Source organism: Kryptolebias marmoratus, linkage group LG3 (genome assembly GCF_001649575.2).
Source record: "Kryptolebias marmoratus isolate JLee-2015 linkage group LG3, ASM164957v2, whole genome shotgun sequence".
Classification (NCBI taxonomy): Eukaryota; Metazoa; Chordata; class Actinopteri; order Cyprinodontiformes; family Rivulidae; genus Kryptolebias; species Kryptolebias marmoratus.
The window spans coordinates 22,431,292-22,448,715 of NC_051432.1; the positions used below are offsets into that span (position 1 = coordinate 22,431,292).

Sequence of the window (17,424 nt, forward strand, 5' to 3'; positions counted from 1 at the left end):
TATTTTCAGGTTTTGACCTGAACTCGTCTGCGTGAAACAGGAAGGAGATGCTCGGCTCGGCGTGTTTGTGCTCAGAAAACAAAAAAAGTCTGAGAAAAAAAATGAAACAAAAAACAAACACCGTGCACTTTTATCATATTCTTTTTTTTTTTATTCACTTCATCTCTTGATGACAGAAGCAATCTTTCATTCTTTTTTTTTTCTCCATTATGGCTTTAAATTCTGATGAAATTTCCTAGAACCTATTTTTCCATTCAAAATGAGGAACTTGCAGAAAATCTTTTTTTTTTTTTTCAAATCACATCTCATCTGTACTTGGTCCACAAAAATAAAATAAACCTTAACCTAACAGTAAAAATTACTGTAGTTAAAAAAAAAGAAAATATTTTAGTAATTAGCAAAAATATTGAAGCAAATAAATTCCAAAATTAAATTTCATTTCAAGAAGCCTGCTTGAAGCTAAGAAAGGACAAAACTGATTTTATCAAACGGTAAACTTTACATGTCGAAGTGCTTCGTGTGTAAAGTTCCCTGTAAAACATCATCAGCTCAGAAGTTATTTATATTACATCATATAAAAACTTATAAATCATATTCTGTTTTAAGACAAGTTTTACTTCAAAGTTTTGAAGGTGGTTCCAATTTTTTTTACATTACTTATCAAACGCATACCCAATTTATACTAAATCTATCAATACTTTGTTAAAAAAAAAAGCTACACAGGGTTGAAATTACGTACAAAATGTCTCAAACGCACAGACTGAGGGAGGGTCACATCGTCCGATACAGTAATTTTAATATTTCTGCTTGGAGAAAAGTAAACAGAGTCTGAACAGGTATGAACAGGTGTTTGTGTGTTTCTAGTCGAGCAGCGAGGGCTCTGAAGGACGAATGATGGTGGGTCTGTTGGGTGCAGCCGGGGGTCTTCTGCTGCAGAGGAGGGGAGGAGGAGGAGGAGGAGACATGCAGGGAGAAATATTGTCAATTAGTCATGCACAAGTGGCTCTGAAGGCACCAAAAAGGCAGAAGGCAAAGAACAACCCTCCACCGGCTCTTTGAACTGACAACCTGAAGCGACAGAGAACAGAAGCTGAGTCACACCGCGTTGCATGATGGGACGACAGAGCCACCCTTGTAACGCAAGCTCTCGGTTTCCTGTGCTTGTTACCACGGTAACCAGGTCAGCTTTTGTTTTGTTGTAGAAGGAAAGAGATGTAAAAGGAAAAGGAGAGCGAAAAAGATAAGACCTCAGAGGGGAAAGAAAAAAAAAAAAACCCTGAATCACAAGGAGCAAGATAATAAAAATCCATCTGCAGAATTTAAACCGAGTGGAGGCACTTGGTGTGAGCTGAAAAGTCAGAAGTCTAAAGAAGCTTATGAGCAGCTTTACAGTATAGTGGTTCAGTGGGCAAGCCAGTGTTGTGCAAAAATCTGATTTTCTACAGAGTCAGATCTTTTCTTTTGGTCCAGTTATAAACATTCAACTACCTGTGTTTTAGTGATAACAATCATCAGCTGTATTTTGAAACTTGCTCGTTTTTAATCACCTGCTGCCGGAGGTTACAATGTTTTTGTTGTTTGTGTTGGTTTGTCTGCAGTGTTAGCAAAATATTTTCTTCAGCACTGGAAGGACTCTAGTGCTGAAAGTAACCCCTGGATCTCCATCTGCACAGCATCTCTGTAAACGAACTAATGAATCCCAACTTACATAAACATCAACGTGGCGTGACATCAGCTTTCTGTTCTCTGTGCTAAAAGTGCAGATGTGTGTGTGTGTGTGTGTGCATATGAAATCCTACCTGGGAATTCCCGGCGGCAGGGCTGGAGGCACACGAGCCGGCCTCGACGGAACGAGAGGAACAGACGAGTTGGTGTCGCCTCCGTAGGCCGACGGAGGGCCCGGCCGAGATGGAACGGGAGGCCCTCCGAACGCCGGGGAGGGGTTGAGAGGTGGAGGGGGACCTGGGGTGGGTCCCCTCACCGCTGGGGGTCTGTTGGGAGGGGGGGCAGTGGATATGGCTGGACGGGACGCCGGGGGAGGACTGTGACAAAGAGGACAAGTTGTTACAGATTGATTAAGTGAAGCAATTATCCAGGAGCTGACGTGTAGGCGGTAAGGAGCTCGTAACTTCTCTGCTCCATTAAGGCAAAAAATGCTCAAATATGATGCAAGTTTGCGAGAATTTACCAGGTTTATATTGAGGTTGTTTTTTTATTAGACAGCCATGAAAAAAATGTGCAGTCTGTGTTGTATTTTTATTTCTTGGCTTAAAAACTGCCACACAATTCTGCATGGTCTAATAAATACCAAAGTAAAACTAGATTTAGACTAGATTATTCTTATTAAATATATTAAAAATACATTTATGGTAAATTAAATAGTAGCTCAAACCACTCAATTGTCAAAAGTTGGGACTTAATAAATCCTATCCCAGTTAGAGATTACAGTCACTTAACTCTGCCTAAATAAAGTAAACAAACAGGCAGGCAGCTTCCTGCAGCTGGTCCCATATCGAACAGCTGTTAGATGACCTCTGGTGGACATCTGGTGTCACATAAAACGTTATATTCTTCAAACATTGGGTCTCAAACTTTCGGCACATTTTGCTGCGCTTTCATCGCTCTGAATAATTCTGGTCACCTCGGGTCTTTGGCGATCCAGGTGTCGTCGACAGGTGGGGGCACGGGCGTGGAAATGGTGGTGGTGCTGATGTCGCCGATGATGACAAGGGCCTCTTTCAGAGCGTGGTACATCCTCAGCATCTCGTCTCTCCTCTGAGCCTGCTCTGCTGACTCCTCCATCAAACTGCCCTGGTCTCCGGCCGAGTACAGGTAGGCCAGCAGCTCCGAGTGGATGAAGTCCTTCGTCTGAAAAAAAAACACATTTTTACATCACGAATAAGGCCAAGCTCACTTAATCATCTTGAAATTCAGAAATAAACTGAATATACCATCTTTAAGTTTGTTTTAAACCTGCAATCTTGCACGATTTTTTTTTGTTTTGACCTCTTTTAATTGGCTCAAGATCATATAATCAACTTATTTTGTAACTTTGTTAGAAAATCACACCCTGACATTAAAGTACACAAAGAAATTTAATTCTCCTTTTAGCTTTTATTTTAAATCTCTGCCTACAACAAAAGTTAAAGTTTTACAGTCTGTATATAGTGCAGGTTTGTGACACACAGCATGTTTGGTGCTGCCGCAAAGAGAAGAATATAAACCAAGGAAGAGAGAAACAGATGTACATTGTTGATCATGAGGTGCATGATGGTCTTGGGCATCAGGTCCCTGATGGACTTGTTGACGATGCCGATGTACGAGTCCACAAGGTTGCGGATGGTCTCCACCTGCCGTTCCAGCTGCGGATCCATGGACACTGTGTCGCCAGAACTCATCGCATCCTCGTTTTCAGGCTGGAGGAGAGAAAGGCAGAGAGAGAAGATGGAGGCAGAAACAGAGTGATAGGCGACAGTTTTCTGTTTAGAGCCTCAACAGTTTGTATGATTTTACACATGATGTGTTTTTGTCACGTTTGAACTGAGCGTGAGTCAGATTATTCTGAGCATCAATCAGGACAAACTGATATGAACACATCTTTAGACATCTCTCTGTGAAATACCTGCTTCAACAGAACGGCTCATACTCACAGCAGTCCTGAGATCGAATCATCAGTAAATTTACACAATCCAACATTTCTGAAAACGTCAGCTTTTTTCTTTAAAAAAAAAAAAGTCAGAAAGCTTGTGCACACCTGGTCTTTCTCTGGGTACACGCCAGCCCTGAGGAAGGAGGCCTTCCAGCTGTCAACGTCCTCCTGAGTGTCACAGGCCAGCTCAATCTGACGCAGGTCTTTGTACACATTCCTGTGGAACCAGCAACCACAGAGGGAAACCAGGGAAACGGACGAAAACGAGAAAATTTCAGAAGAATTTTTTAAAGGGTGTCGAATCAGCTGCAGCCCAGAATTCCAACATCTTGTTTTTCTTTCAGCTGCTTCCTTCTGCAGGGGACTCGCATGAAAAACTGCACTTTTTAAGGCCATTCCTGATGCAACCTGGGCTCAAACCTGCAGCCTCAGGAGGCACAGACCACTGACCCACCACGCCACTGCAGCCCCCCCCCTCAAAAAAAGAAAAAATTTTAACATAACTGTAATAAACTAGGCTAAGAGAAAATCCTATATTTTGATGTCTGAACTGTGGAAGAAGTGTAAAAAGTCAAATGAAAAGAAGCTGCTGCCAGTGGCTGATTATGGTCACCATGGTAACCCGTGTCTCTCATTCCCTGACCTTCAAGGTAAAAGGTTAGAAGTTAGAAGATCAACACATCCGCACCTCTGTTCTGTGTTGAAGATGGCGAAGACGTGTTTGCTGGACATGAAACCTTTTTCCACGTCTCTCAGCTTCAGGTTGTCAAGAGGCAGCATGTATTTCTTCTCTTTTTCCTGAAAAAAACAACAACAAAGTAAATTCAAACTTTTCTAACGCAAGTGATTCAGAGAAAGACAGAAAGAAAACTTTGTGATAAAGTTGCCAAAAAGTACTTACTCAGAGAAAAAAAGCGAAAAGCTACACATCCTTTCATCTTTCCAGTACTTTACGCAGACTCACCTCCTCATCTTTGTACCAGGAGAGAGACTCCGCCGTCAGGACAAACCAGTAATCCTTGGATCCTCCCTTCATGATGCTGATGTTGATGGTGAGCCAGCCTCTGCGGATGACCTGAACGATTCAGAAAAATCACACAACCGGTCACGTTACTACACAGCCTACAAGACGAGACATCTACAGCAAGGAAACAAAACATACTATCTATATACTTACTACTTTTATTTTATATTTAACTGAAGTAGAATATTTAATACATTTTTTACTTGTTTATTTGCTTGCAACTGGAAATAGTATTCATTTTTATTATATTTTATGTTGAGAAATGATGGCGTTTTAGTCTATGTCAATTTTATTTCCAGATCATGTTTATAAACAACAACTTTGACCAAAGTGCTTTAGAAATAAATTAAAAACAAACAGGAAAACCAATAAATGCAACAAACACCACAACATAAATGACCTAATGGGACTCAAAGTGAATTCAAATTAAAAGCTGCTGTAAAAAGAGAGTTTTCAGGCAGGATTTAAAGGACTGTAGTTGTGCTAATATCAAAGAGGTGTTTAAATCAAACCTCGAAAATAATGTAGCAAGATCTCATGCTCAGTGTTGTCAGCGACTACGACATCAAAGTTTACCTGATTATGATAATGTAATAATGTAAAACTCACTGACTTATAGTCATTTTTGTATTAAAACACGGATCGTGCCAAGTATTATGAAAAAAAAGGAGCCTGAGAACTGAAGCTGATAAATCAAAACCACTGAGCTGAAAATAAAGTTTTCACATCCGTTCAATTTAAGGCATTTTTAAATATTAAATAAAAGGAGATGATTGTTTCTGTTTAGAGTTGTGAAAACTCATGAGGTGCAACATAAATAAGCTACAATATTATTTCAACCAGACAGCAGCCCGGTTCAGAGTGTCACACTGATCCACCGCTGCGTTTTATTACGTGCACCGATGTCCCCAGTACAAAAACTACATTAAACTTTCAGAGAAATGCGGTGATCCAGACTTTTTTGTTGTTATTGTTACAGTTCTCACAACTGGTGTAAGAGCATTACTCTCATTTCCCTTATCTCCCTTAAATGGCACAAATGTTTCTCATCAGTCGTGGTCTGACTGAACACTGGCTCCCCCACCTACCTAAAGAGGAAGCAGGGGTCACGGCACTTACAAGAATCTCTCCCAGTCCGTTTGAGAGGAGGAAAATGAAAAAGACCAAGAAATAATAAGGCGGGAGGAGGAGGAGAGACAAACGTGAAGCAACGAAGACTAATAAAGACAGGAGAGACGGGCTGAGACGACGGCTTAAACAAACTGTGAGCAGCGGTGCGAGGACACACACACACACACACACGTCAGTCACCTGATTGGGCATGACTCTTTTCTTGGTGGCGTTAGCAGCGGTCCTTTGCTGAGCGCTGCAGGAGACAAGTTCAGTGAGTTACAATAAGCTGATCTGAGGGACAACACATAAAAACAGGCCACTCAGGAGGAAAACACAACCTTTACCACCTGGGTGTTGGAAAGGTTAGAAGCTGTTTCACTGGAGTGGTTTCCTCCTGACACCACAGTGAAATATCTTCTAACCTTTACAACACCCAGATTACTTGATGTTGCCGCACACTGAAATATCAAACCACTTGTTATTTGACAAACACTGAGGTGAACTCTGCCTGTAGAAAAGCCTCCCTCGGCAGAGAATTACACTTTTCTTCTGGTTCAGTGGCAAAGAGATAGCAGCTAAACCCATAGAAATGTACGAGAGTTAGTTAGTTATTTTCCAAATCTTTGATTTATCTTGTTTTCTCAGTCAAAACTGTTTTTTTTTTAGAACCCATATATTTTCATTTAGTTTCCAAGTATATAATTGTGGACCCAGTATACATAAATCCTTATCAAACAATGATTACAATCTAATCCTCAATCTGTGTTTTGTTTTAGAAGAGAACTGCTTCCATATTGAGACAAGATTTACTGTTTTACCACAAAAATGAGCAAATCGTCTGTTCATCAAACTGAGTTTTCAGTCATTTAGAGAAACTAAATGAAGATGGAAAAGTTAAAACATATTTTAAACCTTTCTGGAGTACACAGAACTGTGTAACACTGAAAAGAGGTTTCAGACGACACGTGCTGCCGTTCAACATTTGTCCACTAGAGAGCAGTGAAGAGTTTTAAATATTAATCTCTAATTAAAGTTGTTAGATATTAAAAATGTAAGTATGCTTAAGTATAAATAAGAATAACTGTCAAGTTACATATGACTATTTCAGCATCAAATATGCACTGAGCAGTTTAGCTTTTCTAAAATCCAAAATGATTTTTAGTTATTTCTTCAAAGAACAAGAGAATTAAAAAAATAAATAAATTGTGTTTGTCTAGTTTCATTTGACAAATTGACCGGCTGTTGTTGTGTTAAAGACAGAAACTTGGACAACAACTAAACTAAGAGATCCTAGGAGATTATTTTAGAAAGGCAGTTGGACTTTTCTTTCTTGTCACGTAACCTTTTAAAGATGTTTTAAGATAATTTTTCAAGGTTTACGAGATGCAAATAAAAGCCAAGAATGTAACACAAAATCAACAGTTATGTGAAGGCCTAAAAAACGATGTTTACATGAATCCCAATAAAACTTTTGAGTTGTTTTCAGACAGCAGAAATCCACTTTGGTCAGACTGGCTCAAGGAGTTATCTAGAACAGGTAAGATAATGACTGTTCTTAATCTTTCCATGAAACCCACTTCAATAGATTCTCCTTGAATAGATTATTAGAACAACCGATTACAGATTTTTATTTGTTGAATTTTTAAATATCTCTCCTTATTTTAAGGATCTTCAGAGCTCAGGCTGGAAGTGCATCTTACTTGGCAAACCCAATGAAGTCTTCATGGTTGGTGTTAATGTAGGAAAGCTCGATGTCAATCAACAGCAGCACCTGAGAAGCAAAACATGGAACATCTTCATTTGTTCACACACAGAAGAGAAAATGCATTTCTTCTTGTTACTAAACGCAAACACACACACCTGATCTTTAGTCTTGCTGTCTCTTTCTCTGATGTGGGTGGTGACAATTCTCTCGGTCTCTTCTCTCAGTCGAGGGTACGAGTCCAGCTGCAGACACCAACACACACACACACAGCTGCAGATTGATACGAATAATTCCAGGCTACACACCTACTGGTCACAGGGTTGCACCTGAACAATGACAGGTCATGTAAAGACCTCGGCATGCACAGAGCTCCCTGTCAGCCTGAGATTTCTTGTCTTCTGGGTTTTTAGTAATAACTCGTTTTTTTGTTTTGTTTTGTTTTGAGTTAAAAGGAATTGCCTGTAAAGTTCAGCAGCGTTTCAGATAACCAAAAACAACGTCATCTCAAGCTAACAGCGAGTCTCAACAAGTCAGGGAGAAAAAGGTTAAGTTCAGAAAGATATGAAGACAGAAAAGGGTGGAAGCTTCTGTGGGTGGTATTAAAGAAGTGAGTAGGTCAGAAAAGATGGAAATAAAAAAATAAGGATTTGCCATTTTTAGAGCTGAATTTCAAAGTGTGTAGGGGGTGGTTGATCTATTAATGAGGCAGGGTGAGGACTTGTTAGACAACTGATCCCATTCATGATGAGCTGAGTGGCTCTTTTGGGGGTCTCAGATTGGTGATGGGGGGTCAGCGTGAGTGAAGCTGTGAGGGGTAACAATCAACAACTGTGCAAAGTTGCAGCTTATTTCTCATCCTCCGCTCTCTTCCATCTTAACCTTCACAGTTCCGTTTACCTTTTCAGAGCACTTCCTGATCAGGGTGACAAGCTCAGTGACGACGAGGTCTACGCATTTCAGACACGGGTCTTTCAGCTTAATGACTTGCTTTTTCACTATAGCCTCAAAAGCCAAGTCTGGGGTGAAGAGGCCTGTCCTGTGGTGAGGCATTGTTGGAGTTGTAGAGTCAATGTCAGGGTGAAGGATGGGGAGGGGAAAGTGCAGCATGGGTCAGAGTGAGGAGGGGGAAAAGGAAATGATGGCAGGAAAATAAAAGGCCAAGATAGAACAGATTGGAAAAGAAAACGAGTTTTAAAGAACATGAAAAAAAGAAAAAGAAAAATCAGGTTAGTTCTACTTCCTGTTCAAAACAGGAACAAGCTGCAGGTTCTTTCTTAACATTTCTTCGAATTGTCAAGTTTGGGGTACAAGTGCAATCCCACTATATGTTGTTGATGACAAAAAAAGCAGCTAAGGCCTAAAGAATAACTGTCCATCAGAACTACTGCTCAAGATAACTTTAAACGATTTAAGGAAAATCCGTTTTTTTTTTGAAGGAAAACAAAGAAATGAAAGGAGCTCAAGACTTTTCCACAGTTCTGTACATGTAAACATGAAACTGGGTGATAATCCTTGGAAACAGATTATTAATCAGCCTGTAGACAAAAGCAGATGAGAGCATGCTGGGGGGGGGGGACATTTAGTGAATGTGTTGTTGTTCATGAGCACAGCCGGCATGCAGCACGACTGTAGCTTTACACCAGTTCAAAGCAGGCCTGCAGCTTGTTTTGTTCTGAACCCGTTACAGGAACATGTCGCAGCCAATCTGCTTCCTCTGAGCACAGAGACCAGCCCGACGCACTGCAGCCCGGCCAGGTGCATTGACCTTCTCCACGGGTGTGAGAAGAGGCGAGCAGGACTCCGAAACTGAACTGTGGTTCCGACTGAAAAATGCAGCTTGAGCCGGTCTCTAACAGCAGCTGGGTCATCAGCTGATCACAAGTTCAATTAAACACCATAACAAGATGGAAGTGACCACTGAGTGGTAACCCGTTAATATAAGGAGAGTTGGTTTTGAGTCACATCATGTTGGGTTTTTAAGGTCAGAAGGAACGTGTAAAGAGTCCTTCTAATCAAGGACAATATTAACATCTACCTGCCACTCAATGGATACCAAAATCAGATGTTTTTGGTCCTGCATTATGCTGTGAAACACATTTATATCTGAAGTTAAGTTAGATATTTTAAAATGTGGGGTAGGGATGCGCAATACTGTGTCATATTCAATACACCATGAGGAGAATTCCTTTGATAAAAACTAGTTAGTCTGTGTGAAGAAGAAGAAGAAGAAGAAGAAGAAGAAGAAACTTGTTTTTTTCATCCCTGTGGTTTAAATTCCTTTTTAATGAGAAGTCAAAGAATGTGCAGACATTTTCTTCTACAGTGAATTCAGCAGAGCAGCGTTTGCTGAGAGGGGAAGCCCCATATACGCATCTCCTCATTAAAAAAAAGACACACCAGCTGCTGATAACTTTTTTGTTCTTGAAGCAAATAACCCAGTCAGTGATGGCTTGTCCACCAGTGAAGCGACACTGAAAACTTTTTTTTTTTTAAAGGGACCACTCTTGAAACAAATGTTTGTAACAAACTCCAGGCGTTAGTACGGTGGAACAAACGTCATGTCAGGACGTGTTCCACCGCCAAGATTTGTGTCCAAACATCCGTTTCCCCAGCAGCTTTGCTTCATTAACTATTGTTGTTTTAATCTATGGTATTTTAAGAAAACTGCTAAATTTACTACACTTCAGACAGGAGGAGAAACAACTCAATAGGACACCAACTAATTAACTCATTAACATCAGCGTCTCTTGTACCAAACTTCATAAAAACAGCAGAGAAGTAGTGATATTCTGCGATGTTTAAAAGTAATTGGTGTAGTAAAGCACAATTTAATAATGGATGAGATTTATTTTTAGAGCAACATCTGTGCTTGTCAGGCTCTAGGCTATGTACGGTGTTAGATTTAATATGGTTTTTTTATTGTTATTGCAACGAATATCAGAAAATATTGTGACACATATTTAAGTCCATATTGCCAACCCCTAATGTGGGGTCCAGGGTTATTGATTTGATCTTAAAGGGAGGCTTTAGTTGCTTTTCAAGTTCAAAGGTTGACATTTTAAGTTCAAATAGGTCAAGAAAATTGGTCTACAAATCAAATAAATCTGTCAAAACCAGCAAACAGCCAGTGAAGACATGAGGCTGCAACAAGCTGGATTTTTCAGAAGGAAAAACAAACTGTTCATACACATATTTCTTGCTACTGGTGAGCTGGGACGGCACCTGGCAGGACTATTTGTGCATGGGCGTGACATTCTGACAGGTGGCCATGCAGCGATACCTTATTAGTGCCCTGTCTGACTGTGTTGATGAGCTCCTGGATGACCAGGTCGATGCATTTCAGACAGGGCTCTTTCAGCTTAATGATCTGCTTTTTCACTATGGCTTCAAACGCCATGTCTGGGGTGAACAAGCCTGTCCTGAAGGACATACAGATAAAAGACACATGGAGGAGACTCGTGGAAATAAACGAGCACAGAGACGGGGAGGACACGAGCAGACAGACAGCGAGGGAGGAACGGATTGAATGAGAGCAGAAAACAGACGGGAGGACAGACAAGCAGCCAGGTTAGAAATCCAAACATTCCCAGAAAAGTCTAACAGTTTTCTTAAAACTTTACTTTTATTTAAACCTCCATTTAACTGGTAAAACGTACAAATAAACAAAAAAAAAAGCATTTCTGCAAAAATGTGGTTTGAATGCTGAGAGCTGAATGACTTCACTGGAATCTGCTGAAGAAACTAATGGAGCTGTTAGAGCTAAAAGAAGCAGAATATTAGCTAAAAGTGTTGCTAAAAGCTAAATGTAGAAAAAAACCTAGTTTAGAGCTATTAGCAGCAAAACATTTGCTAAACCGTTTCCTCCTGTGAGGCCTTTAGCTAAAAGCTTAAAGTATCAGAACCATAGCTACAAACTATAATAGTAAAAACAACAACAAAATGTTTTTGTAGGAATTAAAGAGATCTCAGTGTATTTCAATGGGGAAATATTTTAAAAAATAGAAAAGTTGCAAAACCCAAAGTTCTTTTTTTTTAAACATTTTGATTTATAAATGGCTAAAATAAGCAGAAAGAAATTAAAACGGTGTGAATGCTGACTGTTTTGAGTGTCTGCAGTGAACAACAACAATGTATTTAAACTTATAAACTTATATATTAACTTATACTCTACAAGATCTGTAACCACATTTAACTTGACCGTCTCCCACCTTCTTAATGTGTCAAACTACAAATTTGTTAAAAGTTTCTATTTAACTGCTCATACGTGTCTTTGCTACATGAAGCTTGAATCAAATTCACAAATTACAGATTTGAGTTTCAGCTGCATGTCACAAAAAAAAAACAACAACTTTTCTGGGAATGCAGATTTAAACACTGATCACAGATATGAGAAAACAACGTGTGACAGATGGGTAAATACACAGATGTGTTTCTGTTTTTTAGCTGCTGGTTCAACTTGCCTGACTCCGTGGATGTTCTTGATGGCGTAACTAATTTCTTTTCGCAGCTCCTTCTCATCAAACTCCATCTAAGGACGAAAAAACCTTTGATTTTGTTTCTTGTATTTCTGATTAAACTGACAAACATCAGGATTTGCGAGCAGTATAACTACATTAGTATTTAGAGAGTATTTTATTAGTGCTACAAATGCAAAATAGACAGTTTGTGACATTTCAAAATGCTTTAAAAACATTAAATAACAGACAAAAACAGGTAAATTAGGAGGTGAAATCTGCAAAGCACCATAAAAATAATAATAATAATAATGAAAACGAGGCTACCTTCACTAGCTCGAAGGGAAAACGTTCGTGAAAGATCCGGTTTATTTTGGCTCCACCCGACAGGTTGGAGGTATCCACCTGATCTCCAGACCCCTCGATGCACTTCTCGAAGTCCACGCCAAACTGCTGCACCATCCTGCAGATTTGACATCAAATATAAACAACGCATTTATTCACCGAGCTAAAACGCACCTCGTTCATTTGCATCTGGGTAAATACACGAAGTACGAACTGAAGCAAGGCCTTGGTTTTGCGCGTGGGGTCATCGGGACGGAAGTTCTTGTACTCCTCCACTTCTTTCTCCAGAGACAACAGCTGGCTCTGCAGCTTGCTGCGTAACCCTGGCAACGTGTCGCGGATGTGGTTGGTGAGTTGCTGGAAAGCAGCGGAGGTTCGTCTGAGTAAATGTTCAGCTCAAACACGCAGGAGCTTTCTCAATGACTCAGTCCAGGCCTGAATGCATCATTTCCAGCCTAAACAGTTATGACTGTCCTAACTGAAGCCTTACGTCGCGTTTGAAGGCGATGAAGTGTGTGTCTGACCTGGTTGAGGGTTTTCTGCAGGTGTGCAGTTCCCATCCGTTCGGCCAGGTGTCTGTACGCAGGGTGGGACAGGAAGAACTTCCTCTCAGCAGCCAAAGCAGCACGGATGTCCTTCTTTCCATCGATGTCCTTCTGACTGCGGTTCACCACCCCGATGTAGCCTAAAGACAGAAGTCCTGACAGTCAGACTCCAGACAGCACCCGACTCCTGATTCACTTCAAAGCAGCTCATCTAAAAAGGTACGGAGATCGCCCTCCACCATGCACGCCAAAGTTTTAAACACCTGTTAGCGCTTACAGCACGTGTTGGGAATTACTCTCAGCTACTACCATACCAAATAACAGCTCCACATCTGTAAATATAACCGAATTACAGCCGTTTTTATGTTTGCTAAAGTTGAGCTGAGACAGCCAACTTGAATTAGTTTGACTCCAAAAGTCAACCAGTTGTGGATGTGCAGCCAATGATTACTTTCAATAAAATACATCCAGTGGTTAATGAGATATTTTGCTAACAGACACACAGACAAATGAACACGCACACACAGGCAGAGCGCCTCCTCTGATTTCAATAAGACGATATTTCACACAACAAAAGCAAAAGGAAATAAAATATATGATAAGATACCCACTCGAATTCAGAATTATGTTACAAAACGACTTGTAAGCATCTTTTGTCTGTTTGCTAAAACTGATTTCTCTTTGTTAAATTATACCACGAGCTTGTGAATCACTGCTGATGTCATCTTTCAGAAGTTTGATTGATTCTTATGGTGCCTCAGCGGGACACAAAGCTCCGTTCTGTCTTCAGTAAATACAAGCATTTAGTTGCACTTTAGATTCATCAATACTCCTGGGTAGAAGGAGCCACACATTGTTTATTTAATACACCAGCTACACTAAGCTCCATGTTTCTAACACCTAATTTAAAATCATTTTTAAAATGTATGTACATCTAAAATTTGTTTTTACTTCAGTGATGGTTTTGCTATAAATGAACAACAGACTTCCACAGCAAGTCAGTTAAATGGGGGGTTTTTTTGTACTTTTTTGTGTATTGTTATCTTGCAAGATTTTGAAAAATTTAAAAGAAGTAGCTACAAGTCCAAGCACACTTAATCTACTCACCTTTTACAACCTTCTAAAAATGTAAAATAAGTAAACTCATATTTAGGCTTATTTCTGTTTTCTTAAAACACGGTGGATTTAAACAGATCCTGACAACAGACCGCGTTTGATATGAAAGTTGTTTGACATCACAACAAAAATCTAAATTAAATCACATTAAATCAAACAATTTACAACCCCACCGCACATTGAAACAAACTTTTATATATTTCATGTGACCATGCTTAAAAAATATAAGAAAAGATGGCTAAATTCTTTACAAACAGAATATGAGAAGTTATAATTTTCACATCTCCAGCCCAGGATTCATGACTGCAGTCAGAAAGGGTTATAGATGCTGTCAAGTTATTTCTCCACAGGATCCAGGTAACTTGAAAACCCAAGGACAAACAGACGCAAGTCTTGACTCAGCTTGAAACTTTTTATTTATTTTTATCTTCTTTGAAGCGACAGGTCAAAAACCTTTGAAGATCGAAACAAAAAATTAAACAATTTCATTTCTAATTTAAAGTTAAATAATATTCACTTTTAATTCACTTTAAGTCTTTTACATTTTTAACTATTTTGTACTGTGTACTTGCATCATTGTAACTGTAAATATTGTATATTCTAAACAATGTATTTTAAGTGCTTTTAAACATCCTAAATCATTTAAATAATCTAATCAATGTACATTTTTAAAGCATAATTATCTTTACATTTTTCACATAATTAAATTACTTTTAATCAATGAATTGCTTTTAAATCTCAGTCATCCCCAAACATACACCAACCAATATATTTCATCTTTTAATTTACTCAGTATAAAGGCTTGACATGGTCAATCTAAGCCCACAAATGTTCAATTTCATCATTACAGACAACTTTTTAAACTATTTTAAACACATGATTTAGGAAAATATTCAACCAAAATTCATTCTAGAAAAGGGATAAATTACTATTAGTATTTAACATTGATAAAGTCATCTTTAATTTATCTTTTAATGAACAACAAACTTGAGATATTTTAACTACTTCAACAACAATCCTATAGTGTCACTTCAATGATCTACACTGTTTGCTTTGACAACATGATTGACCAGCTTTCCTCCTTAAATTCACTTTAATTAAACCAAATTTTGGTATCTTAGCTTAACTATAACCTAAACTTATACATACTTACTTTACTACTCACTTAACTATGTCTTTTAACATTCTTTTTTAACAGATTTGACTCACCAGTGGCCTGTCTGTGTCCATTCTATCCTGCTGGTTGTTTGTTTGACTCCACACCTGTGTCATTAGTACAGGTGGAGGTGGAGCATTTACCTGGCCTTGTCTAGATTTAGCACCATCTGGTGGTCACATTGAAAATGGGTCAAGTTGGGAGAGAGAGAGATGGAGATATGACGGATTAGAGCAGGGGTGTCCAAAGTCGGTCCTCGAGGGCCGGCATCCTGCATGTTTTAGTTCTCTCCCTAGTGGTTGTAACAACCTCCTCAGCAAGTCAGTGTTCTGCTTAGGCCTTCTAATGAGCCATCATTTGATCCATGTGTGTAAAACCAGGGAGAAAACTAAAACATGCAGGATGCCGGCCCTCGAGGACCGACTTTGGACACCCCTGGATTAGAGAAAGGAGAGAGGAAAGAAATGACTGGTAGTGGCACTGGGTCTCAAGTTAACTTAACAGATGCTGTTGTTGTGTGTGTGTGTGTGTGTGTGCGCTGTTACCTCTGCGGAGAGGCAGCAGTTTGTTTTCCAGGATGTCTCGAGCGTCTGTCCCCTCATCCATCAGGTCCAACTTTGTGATCACACCGATAGTCCGCAGCCCTGAAGACAGAAGCGTCACAAAGTGTCCAAATTCTCCTCAGAAACTGGGTTTCTGAATTTATAGACACAGTTTGAACTTCAGATGCTCTGTGATAAGCAGCCATCGGGTTATTGTCTTTGTCTTTAATATCTTTAATATCCTCCTGGTTTGACAAACAGAGAGCCAGAGGAGGAAATAATTCAATTTAATTTTAATCCTACTGATCTAACTCAATTCATCTTTGCTGCCCAGAAGCCTTTTAATAATGGAATTGTTAATTATTGTGAAGAGTCGACGCTAAAGGCAAAAACTGACAGGAAGAAGAAGAAGAGCAAGCTTCAGCAAAAGGTAATTTATTTGGTTTAATGGCAGAATAAAATGGAATTAGAGTTAATAATTAAGATGATCCGTACCCTGAGGGTCCACCTCCTTAGCGATCTTCAGGGCGTCGGAGTTGGCCAGGTCTGTGTTGGCCGGCGTGACGGCCAGGATCAGGCAGCTCTCCTTGGTGATGAACTGCAGCAGCATGTCTCGGATCTGATGCTCGATGTCCGGAGGCTGGTCGCCGACAGCCACCTTGGTCATCCCCGGCAGGTCGATCAGGGTCAGGTTCAGCACTGACAGGAAAGAATGGAGTTCTTTAAAAAAAAAAACGCGAACAGAAGGGACTTTTATGACAGCTTTCAGTGGGTGCACGTGTTACCATGAGGGGAGTAGACACGCAGGTTGATGGGGATGGGAGAGATGCCCTTGTTGGACCCGGTGAGCCTGTCGGTCTCTGCTTCGATCTCCATACGGACCTCATCAAAGTCCACAAACTTGCGTCCCTTACAGTGCAGGAACTCTGCATATTCTACAGAAAGAAATGAGAAGAGCAGAGGAAATTATGGACTGACATAAAAATAAATATGTTAACAAGTTTGGTAACAGGAACTCCCAAGAGAGCACCAAATATAAAATTAAAGCTGCGAGCAGCGTTGGGCGGCCCTCGCAGCGTTGGGCGGCCCTCGCAGCTCAGCGCCGCTTCGGCCTATGGCGACCGCGGGAACTCTGGCGACCGCCCTGTACGCTGTCGCGCTCTTCGCGCGAATTTCCTGTGCACTTCCTGCGCCGTCCACTAGGTGGCGCTCTGGGCAAACGTCCGAAAACGCCTTCAGTCCGGATCGTTATGACTACTGTGGCATGTTGTGAAGTTTCGCCTTCCTACGTCGAACGGTTCCCGAGTTAGAGCATGTGTGCTGTTGCAACCTTGAACTTTGACCTTGTGACGTTGAACTCCAAAGGGCTAATCCTTGACCCATGGAGAGTCTATCTGTAAAGTTAGACCATCCTAACTTACAAGGTTTTAGAGTAAATGTCTTCAATTGCATGTGACCTTGACATTTGACCTTTGACCTTGAAATTCTTAGGGAGGATCTTAGTGTCCTACTGTACACAGATGCCGACTTAGAGCTTACAGGCTCTTGTGACCTTGACCTTTGACCTTGTGACCTTGAACTTCAAAGTCCTGGTCCTTGACCCATGAGGGTTCTGGCTGTTAAGTTTGACGTTCCTACGACAAACGGTTTCAGAGTTAGAGCATGCACAAATATGACCTTAATTTTAGCTCCCTTTAGCTATTGCGGCCATCTTGATGTCACAATTGACCATGTGAATGTGATCAGTGCTGGTCTGGTATGACCCACAGAAAGTT

General features: G+C 40.3%; 1 protein-coding gene across 4 annotated transcripts in view; it reads right to left on the reverse strand.

Annotated features, from left to right (window-relative positions):
- Positions 1-125: 125 nt before the first annotated feature.
- The window catches only part of dnm2b (dynamin 2b), a 23,898-nt gene continuing 6,599 nt past the window's right edge, over positions 126-17,424 (reverse strand). The window contains exons 3-20 of one of the 4 annotated variants that reach the window (XM_017425654.3): positions 16,435-16,584; positions 16,145-16,348; positions 15,653-15,751; positions 12,815-12,975; positions 12,505-12,647; positions 12,273-12,408; positions 11,952-12,019; positions 8,389-8,527; positions 7,647-7,733; positions 7,487-7,557; positions 5,985-6,039; positions 4,614-4,724; positions 4,338-4,447; positions 3,755-3,866; positions 3,249-3,416; positions 2,642-2,868; positions 1,800-2,042; positions 126-927 (exon numbers count right to left, since the gene is read on the reverse strand). In XM_017425654.3, coding sequence (XP_017281143.1) covers positions 861-927; positions 1,800-2,042; positions 2,642-2,868; positions 3,249-3,416; positions 3,755-3,866; positions 4,338-4,447; positions 4,614-4,724; positions 5,985-6,039; positions 7,487-7,557; positions 7,647-7,733; positions 8,389-8,527; positions 11,952-12,019; positions 12,273-12,408; positions 12,505-12,647; positions 12,815-12,975; positions 15,653-15,751; positions 16,145-16,348; positions 16,435-16,584 — 2,351 coding nt within the window. In that variant the 3' untranslated portion in view covers positions 126-860. Of the gene's footprint in view, positions 931-1,799; positions 2,043-2,641; positions 2,869-3,248; positions 3,417-3,754; positions 3,867-4,337; positions 4,448-4,613; positions 4,725-5,984; positions 6,040-7,486; positions 7,558-7,646; positions 7,734-8,388; positions 8,528-10,771; positions 10,911-11,951; positions 12,020-12,272; positions 12,409-12,504; positions 12,648-12,814; positions 12,976-15,652; positions 15,752-16,144; positions 16,349-16,434; positions 16,585-17,424 lie in introns of all 4 variants that reach the window. The other 3 variants (XM_017425653.3, XM_017425655.3, XM_017425652.3) reach the window with 3 other exon arrangements.